The sequence below is a fragment of the Mytilus edulis genome, chromosome 6, assembly GCF_963676685.1.
Source record: "Mytilus edulis chromosome 6, xbMytEdul2.2, whole genome shotgun sequence".
Taxonomy (NCBI): domain Eukaryota; kingdom Metazoa; phylum Mollusca; class Bivalvia; order Mytilida; family Mytilidae; genus Mytilus; species Mytilus edulis.
In genome coordinates this window covers 78,598,008-78,610,158 of record NC_092349.1, presented here as the reverse complement: position 1 = coordinate 78,610,158, position 12,151 = coordinate 78,598,008, and the positions used below count along the sequence as shown (strand labels likewise).

At 28.5% G+C, this 12,151-nt stretch overlaps 1 protein-coding gene and 1 long non-coding RNA gene across 3 annotated transcripts in view; both read left to right on the top strand.

The window, feature by feature from the left end:
• The first annotated feature begins 2,123 nt into the window (after positions 1 to 2,123).
• On the top strand, positions 2,124 to 8,173 carry LOC139528521 (uncharacterized). The gene is made up of 3 exons (XR_011665610.1): positions 2,124 to 2,252; positions 7,178 to 7,279; positions 8,080 to 8,173. It is a non-coding gene; the product is annotated as an uncharacterized lncRNA (long non-coding RNA).
• Positions 8,174 to 9,170: 997 nt separating this feature from the next.
• Positions 9,171 to 12,151, top strand: part of LOC139528520 (neural cell adhesion molecule 1-like) — a 29,901-nt gene continuing 26,920 nt past the window's right edge. For both annotated transcript variants that reach the window (XM_071324543.1, XM_071324542.1), the window contains exons 1-3: positions 9,171 to 9,297; positions 10,160 to 10,278; positions 10,811 to 10,881. In XM_071324543.1, coding sequence (XP_071180644.1) covers positions 9,226 to 9,297; positions 10,160 to 10,278; positions 10,811 to 10,881 — 262 coding nt within the window. In that variant the 5' untranslated portion in view covers positions 9,171 to 9,225. The remainder of the gene's footprint in view (positions 9,298 to 10,159; positions 10,279 to 10,810; positions 10,882 to 12,151) is intronic.

Here is a 12,151-nt window from a genome sequence, read left to right as displayed (position 1 = left end):
TCTTTACAGTTTTTTTCTTAAAGCAATGGTCATATTCATGTCTATATTGACTTTTGATGTTGATGCCTAACTAACTCTTTCACGATGACACTTATAGTTCGCTCCGGAAAAAAAGACATTTACTAAGTGAAAGTATTGAATTGCTTTTTCTTGATTATCATGGGTGTATTTAATCATTACTATTTTGCTTTTCTGAACAACTATTAACGCTATCCACTCCTCTCAGTTGATTGCGAACAAATATGAGAATAGTTTAACTCGACAACATATGTATAAGCCTACTCTAAACGAAGCAGCTAAACAGTTCACATGGCTATTAATTAAATCTTATTTGAGTTGTTTAGTATAATAAAGTTTTTTTTGTTGGCTATTTAACTGATTCTAAACTTTTTTTGACTTCACTGCCTAAATGTTGTTTATAACACTACTCTTGGATAACTCTGTTACTGTATGTATCAGATGAACAGTTTAATCCCATTCTATTGTTGAGAAAACATTAAGTTTGTCAATGATCAAAACTACTATTTATTTAATGAAACTTGTCCAAAAAAGTGTATGTTTCATTCTACATATGTTCAATATTTTTGTCAAAGGATTAAAAATAATATTTTGTCAAAAGTTTATGAAAAAAAGGTGAGCTGCATTAGTTTTAGTTGAGGTGTTTGGTACCCCTTTTAGAAAAGGACACATTTATAGAGCTTTACTGTTACTGTTTCATTTTTTGTATTCTGAGATATCTTTTATTCATAATTATATAAATGATATGCATTTAATCGATTTTAGCTGGCATAGAAAGTTTTTTCTTCGTGAAGTGTACAACGTTTTTTCCGGTCAAATTTATACGCTTTATTATTTAAAACGTCCAGTATCGTAGCTCAAAGACAACTCAAACAAGTCGATAAAATAAAAAAAAAGAACAATATCAATGGACGTACATCCTATATTTAGTTCCTAATTTTGTTGTTCTTTAAAGCAAAACGGATGCATATACTTAAATATGTTAATCATATTTCGTCTTATAATACAACTAAATAAAATTTCGTATGTACAGTAATACACATTAGAAAAAAACCCAGTATATTAGGTATTTATCATGACACAAAATTAGTACATGAACATCAGAAAGCAAAGACACCGCACTTTTATTGTTGTTCTTCATTTCAAAGTCCCAGTAATACTTTCAACACGCACGAAGCAAACAAAAACTAACACTTAATTCCAAGTTTAAGACGGGCCACATCACCAGCTTTAGCAGAATTCTTTGTAAAAATGATATAGGTAGACTTTGTGAGATTAACACAACCAAATTGAGCCTGGTCAAAAATTAAAATACTGAAAATTGATATATATTGAAAACAAAACAAATCCTGGACATAGGCTTTTGGAATTTTGGTTACTCAATGCTTTTCAACTTTGTACCTTTACAACGTTAACTAGTTGACCAGAGCGTCAATGTAAACGAAACGCGCGTCTGACGTATTAAATTATAATCCTTGTACCTTTGATAACTATTTACAAATATTATTGAAATAAGTCCAATATGCTTGGTAAATATTCTATTGTTATAAATTGTTATGGGAGAAGACTATATAAGTTTGATTAACTTGTGTTTCGTCCCATTTTGTGTCTCATCCATTTTGCATATTTAAGCAAATAAATTATGTTTAAACTAAACACATATCTTGAACCAATTTGTACCGGCCCAACATAATATGTTGTGGTTAACAATTTTATTTTTAATCCAGTTCAATCAAACTATGAATATGAATAAGAGCCAATAATTCACACCTTTAACACAATTTTGATGATTTAATAACCGTCACTTATTATTAACAACACAATGTTTTGGACATTCCTCCACGTTTAAAAAGGTATTAACCATAACTTCACCGTTTTATGTATAAAAAAAACCTTGCAAAAATACGTTCCCAAAATGTTTTATTTAGTTTTACATAAAAAAAGAGATTACAGGAATTGGTACAAGCACAATACATGTTGAAAATAGACAAGGTAAGTCCACCAATTGATAAGAATGATTAAAAGCAAACGTGGCACACCTTAAAACACAATTTACAAAATTCAAATTTTCGTAGTTTAGAAAACAATTTACTGACAATCCTTTTCGTTTAAAAAGGTAGTGATCATTAGATTAAAGATTGAGAGGAACAATGTCAAGAGCTATACCGTTATCGATTGCAGGTTACGATAGCTTGTAATCAGACAGATAGGAGAAGGAAGAGACGCATTGTAAGGTAAGAAATTATTACTAGTCAGCTATAATTGTGTAATCTTTAATCACCTATAATTATGTTTCTTAATATGCACTTTATTTGAACTCGTGCCTTAAACTCAGCGGATGTCATCTTATAACAACTACATTTTTGTAATAAGTCTTTATTTGCCTTCACTGTAAATGGAACTATTTCCTTTCAGAACGATTCTTTTTTTATTAAGAAACAACAAGGAAAATATTTAGTTTCAATAAAATGTGTTCCAAGGATTTACATAATAACCTGTGTAAGGTAATTTTAACCAACGAATAAAAAAAAAAACTACGAATTGTTGAAACATGTTTTTCTTATGATGGTAATCGTGTTTTTTTTTAATTTTTTCTTTGCAATGTTTTATATTATACAAATTCTTAGAAAAGATTTTAGTCAAAAAACATTTATTCCTCTCTTTATTAAATTGAAATGCAGTCAAGTACATAGTCCCAGTAAACGCCTCAAACGCACACTTTGCCTATCAAATAAAAACTGACCGTGCAAGACCCACAGGAGTAGTCATCATAACCTTTGGACAAAAATAGGTTATGTTCTGTTGATATTTATCGCTTCATTACATGACAATTATGTGAGCTTATGGAAACTATATTGCCAGAGAAAAGAGGAGTAAAACTTATTTTTATTATTAAGAATGATTTCCTCTTAACTTAAAATAAAAAAAAATAATTTGTATTTCAACCGTTAAAAAAAATATCATTAAACGAGAGAAAAACATGCAATTCTCCATTCATTATCATGATAATATATAATAAATGATGGATTAAGTGACTTTGAATTGTTTTTCGTTTCATTCATTTAAAGATTTTATTTTCAAATCTGATAATTGAGCTGTTAAACATTGTTGTAACCTAAACTAACGAGAAAAGAAAATTCAACTTTGACATGATATGTAAAATGGGAAAAGTCATAGCAATTTTTTTTTAGTCTTAATATTTTATGACCTAACTGTTCATTCTTCGGTTTTACTTGTCGTATCACACTCATCGGGGTGACATAATTGCCCCCAAAAGACCTACATACGGTTGGTTTTCAAATTCATATATACCATAATCGTGTTGTACGACAAGCGAAATCTCAAAATGTATTTTATTTTGTAGAACACGAATGAATTATAATATTTGTATAAATACTAATTGATGACCTGCAGATGTCTCTACACCTTTTAAAAGACTTTAAATTACACTCTCAATCCTGTAGTGATTTAATCGCTTTTGGTTTCTCAATGACCGTATCAAAACATTTGAAGTACAAATTCAAGAGTAATCTTGCCTGGTCTTGATATTCTCAGGCGAAAATGTTTGTACAATTACAACGTTCGTATCAATCAGACCATGACGTCTTCATTTTATCTACGAACTATGTACTATGAATTTCCCCGATTTTTGTAACACTATGCTTCAATCAAATATAAGCATATTGTCGACTGCTAAACTTTAAATATTACAACAAAAAGAATGAATTAATAAATGTATCCATTAAATGAATAAATAAGTTAATTAAATAATTAATTGATTAATAAATAAATTAATTGATTAATAAATTAATTAATCGATTAATAAATTAATTAATTGATTAATAAATTTATTAATTGATTAATAAATTAATAAATAAATTAATTCTTTCATTAATAAATTTTAAAAAAAATTGATAAATTAATAAATCAACAAATCAGTTAATTAATAAATGATAAAATAATAAATCAATTAACAAGTTAATAATAAATCAATAAGAATAAGTCAATACATAAACCAATAAAATTTGGATGCCGTACGATTATATAGATATAAGAAGATGTGATATGAGTGTCTATATGACAACTCTACTCCCAAGTAACAATTTATAAAAGTATTTATGTACATGTATCCTGACTTACAATCACGATCCTAAGTCTTATGTCTTAGTTAATTTTATTGTCAACTTTACTCATATTCATTTTATTGTATCGTAATAAACTTCGAGACGACAAAGTGTAAATAAACAGGTTTCATACATGTTATATGGTGAAGTTTTGATAAACTGTTGTATTGTTAGATCACAATGTACATCGGTTGTGAAATTTTATTCTACTCAATACTTTTAAATCCGTAAGATGATTGGACTTTCATTTCATATTTTTGTTAATTCTTTATATACAATTTTAATTTTTGATTAGCGCATACAACTGCTGTCTGATACTTTTTTATCCAAACGCAAGAATACTACGAAATATCTATTTTAACTTGGATAAACGACGGACAATTTTGTTGAACCCATGAAGAATGGATCAGTGATTGTCTTTTTGAAGTAGCATAATATAAGTAATTGATAAGATAAGGTTATAATGGAATTGTATCCGAATGGTTTTTTTTCCAATTTAGTTTCGATTGTATGTGTGCAAGTTCTGCATTAATTAAAGGAAACACCTACGTATTTTAAAATAAAAAAAATGAAATTGTTTGCACAACATGATTATATGGGTACAGTTTTCAACGCTCATATGCTGATATATCGATTTGAATTAAATAAATTAGTTCTGAATTTCAAATAGGGTGTGGTGATTAAACATATATTGGTTGTAACGACCTGTTATCCAAGTTATTACATAATAATGAGACCTGATACAACAACAAAAAATTTAACGCTGCATTAGCAAAATCAGTCCATCTAATATAAATGTAAGCCTCAAACTATCTCAAGTTCGTGCTTTGGATAATATGACAATGGCTTTTTTCCTTTTTGCTTATATGTAAAAAAAAAAGCAAAAATGTTCTGAAGTAGTACCATAGAAACATATAGAAATGCATATTTCCCTCCGTAAGATACTAGTAAATGAAAGTTAAAATCAAAACGATAAAATTTCTTAATTATTTGCTTAAATGCTGTTAATAATATGCCTTTTTTCAAAAACACTATCAAAAGTATGAATCATTGACCTTTTTAAAGTCCACAAATTGTTCGAAACTGTTTAACATGTTTAAAAAAGATTATAAATGGAAAAACCTATTGTGTGCTAAAAATAGCTTAAAATTATTTGAAAATAACTGTTATTATGTGTTTTCAAAAAATAAAGATTAAAATTTGGTCATGCGATTGGCTGTCTTGCTCCAAACAAATGTAGGGGCCTTTACTGTACATTTCATTATAAAAGTTAGATTATCTTAGTTATCTTCCTATATATAAATTGAATGAAAAAAAAACAAAAACAAACAAAACATATTTGGAAAGGGAAAATTCATTTTAAATAAAGCCATAGTTATGTGTTAAGACCGTACTCTGACCTTTAATGGTTTTCTTTTATAAATTGTGACATGGATGGAGAGTTGTCTCATTTGCACTTCTTCTTATATCTATCTTACAAACGAAATGATTTCTCTTTTACCTATGATTGTTTACTTTTTACCTGTACACATTATGATTTGGATAAAGATTTTCCTAATTGCCACTCTTAGCACATTCTCTTATTTCAATGTTTATTTTCAAAAGACATTTATGCTTATCATTTTCTGCTATAATTGCACAACCCAACGATTAAATGACACCCTATCTACCCAAATATAGTTTTTATCAATTTCATCGTTATCTCAAAAATATTTATTTACCAGGTACTAAGGTACTTTTAATATGAACGAAATTTTCTGAAAAATCCAAATATCTCTGTTTCCTTATTACTTTTATATAAACAAGGAATGATCTTTCTTTGTAAATAAAACCATAAAAAAGTGATGCTTAATTACACTCAAATTATAGATATAATGGTTTTCGCACAATCATATCTTGTGTACCTGCTATGATGGTTTTGTCTAATGATTTTCTTTCCTACAATAAATTTCAACGATATTCTTACACTTCTATTACTCCTGAGATCACCCATATATTTTATGTAGGTTTGTTTTATTGATAATCGTACCAGATCTCCTTTTTTTGTTATAAGCGTTATAAAATGGGAACAATGAACATTTGTTGTTAAAACTTCTCCTCCATATTATCTGCTAAATATTTATTAAGATACCAGGCTTACAATTTGATACGCCAGACGCGCGTTTCTTCTTCATAAGGCTCATTCGTGACACTCAGAGCAAAAAAGTTAGAAAGCCAAAACAAGTACAAAGTTGAAGAGCAGTGAGGACCCCCCCCCCAAAAAAAACAAGCTTTTTATAAACAAAAAATTGGGTAGGTTCAACGGATTATAAATAGAGAATTAGAATCAAAATAGGAACATAATTGTTTTATAATCAAAATATATAAAGTTGATAGGAAAATAATTAACAAATTCAATGAAAATGTTGCAGTTTGTTGAACGTTTTCGTCTTCTGCAGTCACCATCACCACATTGTTGTCACAAGTATAACGCCTTCACGTTTAATGAATTATTATTCAAATTTATATAAAGGTTCCCTCTTTTAAAACACATGACAAGTTATAAAATAAGGGAAATTTTTTATGAGGACATATCTTTTTGAACAGGAACTTATAATCTTGTCCTCTGGGTAGCGGTTTCATTTCCCTTACCAGAACTTTTAATAATTTAAAGACATGTTTCGCCATGATAAAATGTCTGGTATGTCTCTTATTTTACAATCGTACTAATATTTTCTTTTCTATGAAACACTTATCCAGCAGCACCTTTTTGTTGATTCTTTTTCGATTCTTATAACAACAGTAAGACAAATTTTGACATTAACAAATGTTATATTATTGTGTAAAAAAAAAAACGACTGTTGCCACCTGTCAAAAAAAATATTACTCGTCCAGTACAACGCAGTTCACGCACATTTTTTGACTAATCTTTATTCTTAATAAAAACGTGTTACTTTGCGTATATACTATTACATTGTGACAAAAAAATATTTATAACAGGCAAAGATTTCTTACATTAAGTTTAACATGGCATATTAAATAACTTATTTATTTAGGTATTGGTGTTTTAAACAAGTCAGATTAGCACAATGGTATAATGTATTGTCTCAAGCTGACGATCAACGAACATGATTTTGTTAACATACATTTTGTTGATGGTAAGCTATGATTTAGTATACTTGCATATCTTGAAAACTAAAAAGAAAGTATCGTTTCTGTCGTCAATTTAGTTCAATAGAAAAACTTAATAGTTGAATCTGATAAATAACTGTTTGATAATACGGTTCTTCTGGAAAAAATCTATGTATATATTCAGTGGAACTACTATGATATAAAAACACAATCAAGGTCAACGTATAAATCGTGAAACATTAACACATTTTTTTTTCATGATATTAAAACAACCAGTTTTCACTTTCCCAAAATATAGATAAGAACGGTGTCGAATGATCAACATCAGACGTCCTATGCGTTTAAATTGTCGACAATGTAACTATAACTAGCATATATACAAACAACTCTTAAAACTGATTTTGATTTTAATTATTCAAGTGACTAATATCAATTCCGAGCAAACACTATTTTTTTACCATATTCATGCCAAGAAATACACTAAAGAAAAACCTACAAATTACTAGATATTTATACATGTTTTCATACTGCGTGCACGTGGTAAAGAGACATGTGATTCTTCCTAGTTTTCAAGTATAGCCACAGTTTACGAGTGATTTTTTGTATTGAAAATCCTATCGAACGATATTTGTCAACAAAAAGAATAAAAAGAAATGTAAAATCTAATTAACCGATGATGTGTTTGTGTATATGGTATTATTAATATGAAAGATGGGATTGAAAATGAACTGTAAATTTTCAGAAACATGCTACCATTTAAGTTTTTCCTATTTCATGTTCTGCAATATCAATGCATAACTCATACAAATGAATACATATTTTTCAGTTGAAATTAGCAGGAGTTAGCGCATACTATATTGAATTAAAAAGATTTCCTACCATTAATCCAGAAACAAAATACATAACATTATGTTATTCATATAATAGGTAAGTATGTTAAATGATTAAGTAGAATGAAGTCGCGACCTCAAAAATAATATTAGTATAAGTATTTTGAAAAGAAGTTGCAAATTGCTTATTTATTGTACCATAACTTGTAAATGGATTTCTTTTAAATAACGGTACAATACACTTACATGTACGAGGAACCTGTGTACGGCGAACCATGAAAAGCCTTGCACCAAAATCGAAAGTATGATACTAAATTGAGACGAGAAGAAGAAAACTGTTTTTAGTATACTAGATATCATGTTTATAAGATATAAAATAATACCAACCTAAATGTTAGAAAATATATGTTTAAAAAAACCCTTCTCAATAAAATTACCCCCCCAAAAAAAGAAAAAAAGGAATGGAAATATATCTTTCATTTCGATAATAAAATCGTTTTTTGCAAAAGATTTAATCAAAACCTAAAGACTTTTAAACATTTATCTTTCAAATGAAAAGCAAAAAGAATACTCATATATTTATTGTTTGTTTGCGTTTTTGATTCGACCATTTGATTATAGACTTTTAGTTTTTAATTTTCCTTCGAGTAGATTCTTTTGTTGGGTTACTTTTTTTTATGACACGGAATGCAAAATTATGTAAAAATTAGTTGTTAAGCCAGGATATCGATTTTTTTAAGAAGAGCAAATGTTTCTATTCAATAGTTTTTCACTTCTAGTTTCGTATTTACATTTGCATTATAACAACTGTGGATCAATGGTAAAAACATTGAAAAAATATAGTACGCTTATGATATTCATATATATCTAATTAACACATAAAATGTGTGTAAAGATCAGTATTTGAAATATGTTTACCAATTATACTGTTATTCACTATGTCACAATGAAACTAAAATATTCTCTTTAGTATTTGACAAGTGTGTACAAAATATTAGTATTTGAAATTGTATTACAAATTTTACATAATCTGTTTTCCGTGCTTGATTTTCATATCTTATCCATTTATTTTGTATAATTGTAGATTTTGTGGTTTTGGGAATAAATTGACGAAATGTTTAGTTTCTTTTAACACTGGGGAAATGAAGATAAGCATAATATCAGCAAGGAGTGGAAATACTACATTTTTCGCATACGAAACATATAGAGAAAAGGTAAGTTTACGTTAGCTTGAAATATCTAAATATTGCAATATTATAAAGCCGTATGGATAAACTAAATGTCGCCAGTGACATAATTTTCGTGTGATTTTGATCGAAATGAAAATATGTTTTTACATCGGTTTGATATCTTTTTTAATAGTTTATACAATTAAAACTTTAAAAAATCGCATAATTTTTCTTTTTTTAATGTCATTTGATAAATACAGAAAATCTTTGTTAGATCAATATTATTTGTTATCAAATGACATGAACATTCTTTCGTATATACATCAACATAGATGTACGGAAAATGTGTAATAATTATTCATTAAACATTCTATATTTATTTATTGCATTACTTAGAAAGTTCAAACAAACTCTTCTGAGTAGAATAATTGACTCGGTGCTCACGAAAGCTGTTTTCAACTGAACTTTAAATAAATATTGTTGTATTGATATCACAGAAAACGACTATGGATCGAAAAGATGGGTGAAAGATTCCAGAGGAACAGTCAAACTCATAAATCGAAAATAAACTGACAACGTCGTGGCTAAAAATGAAAAAAGACACACAGACAATGATAATACCCAAAAACAATATAGAAAACTAAAGACTGGGAGTGATCTGAGGTGCTCCGGACGGGTAAGCAGATCATTTTCCACATGTGGCACCCGTCGTGTTGCTCATGTTATTACAAATCCTATGAAAAGTCTAATTCGGTCGGTCACATTCATGAAAAGGGAAGGGGATTGTAGATCAAATAATCACTCGTTACGAAACCTGTAAATAAACTTCATTCACTAACATAGATTAATCCTGGTATGAATTCACCTTGTTACATATGAATATGGTGTTCGATTTTGTTCTTTTAAGAGAGCCCCATCAACGTTTGCACTAACAATTAATCAAGGAGGCAAAGACGTAGTATATTGTGAAAACATCACTAAAAGGAATGAATCTGGAAGTACAATATCTGTCCATTTCAACAACGGGTATGATAGAAAGTACTAAGCCCGTCAATATTATACACTATGGGGGAGTTTCTTTTAATTCAAAGTATTCCCTGTTATTCGTATATTAACATTAAAATTCCTATTATTTGTTGCCTTCGACTATCAATGCAACTATATATATATGAAAGCAAATAGAAAATTCTCTACACACACAAGCTCTATAAATATAAGCAAATATTATAACAATGACAAGTACTGATACGGGGGACGGTTAAGCTATAAATAAAGAGATATTTAAAATTTAGAGAAGTAGAAATTTTTGAAAATATAATTTTTCCTTTAATTAATATTTACACACTGTTATGCACTCTATAATAAGCGATTTATACATAGTTTCTGTCACTTGTAAAATAATAACTTAAAATCTGTTCTTATGTATTTTAAAGGAATTAAAATAAATAAAATAATGTTTAAATTTCATTCCCACCAAAACATAGTATTTATATCTTTATATTAAAATCATAATTGGTTGTAAACATAAATGAAAAGATTAACTAACTTTTCTCTTCAGAGCAATTGCCTTTGAATTGAAATCAGTATGTGAAAATAAAAACTGTACTGGTGTTGTTTGTGAACCATGCTGTAAGTTTTAAATAATCTTAAGATTTTAAGATACAGATTTGATCAACTATATGTTATAGAAGATACAAACAATGCAAATAAACTCATCATAGAGAACAGGATTGAAATTTTGTATTCGCACCAGATGCGTGTTCCGTCTATACACGACTCATTAATGACACACGAATCAAAAAATGTTTAAAAAAAATGTCAAATGAATAACGAGGTTAAAGATCATTGAGGACGAAAAATTCCGAAAACATATGCTTATGAAATCAATAACGAGAAAATGAAGTTTTAATGCCATAAAATCAACTGCTAACCATAATTTAGAATTTCTTTGTTTTCAAAAGCCAAAAATAAATTGAGTGAAAACGAAACAAGGTTACAAACCAAAACAGAGGGAACACATCAACTATAAGAGGAAAACACCTGAGTGCAAGAAAATAAAACACCAATACAGATAAAACGAAAATATTTGATATCAACTGCCATATTCCCGACTTGGTGTCAAAGGCCAAAAAAGAAGAGACAATTCAGAACCAAAAACTGGTTGATTTTTCTATCCGTCGTTTCTAGAGGCGTTGTTGAAAAGTCATCTCTACCTTTGATGGTGACACCTCCATTGATTAGGAGAAAAACAGGGTTTTAGTGCAAACCACATGATTTGCCATAGCGTTGTTAATTTGTTCTCGGCATTTTCGTTTGAATGGCCCTTTGATATCTTTCGTTTCTTCGGTGTATCTCCAAGTAAGATGGTACATGTGTATATACAACATGTTTACTGTCATGTGCATCACACATATTCAACAGTTTATTATAGAATAACTAATCGAAGAACTCAAATAGAGAAAATATCCAACGAGTGACTGAACAACACATTAAGTTTATGAATGCGCGTATCGAATGGATTAATCATCAATGTTGTTCCGTCCCGAGTTGAATATTTTTTGATATTTAAATTCTTTGATTAGTTATTTTTTTCATACATTGGCACATCGTTGTTTTTTTATGAATTAAAGTAGAATATGTAAGGAACTATATTATTTACTACGCATTCACAGTTTGTTTTGATGGTTTTTATCTTAATTGAAATTCAATGTGATTCATTGCTACCAATGTAATAAAATATTATAATTTTAACGATCCTGTACTTTTTAACAAACAATGTACTATGTTTAAACATACATTTTTAGTTAAACATGACCACATCATTTAATATGATCGTCATTGTATACCTTGTGTAGTTTTAAAAATACATGGTTCCTGTACAAATTTTGTTTTATGTATT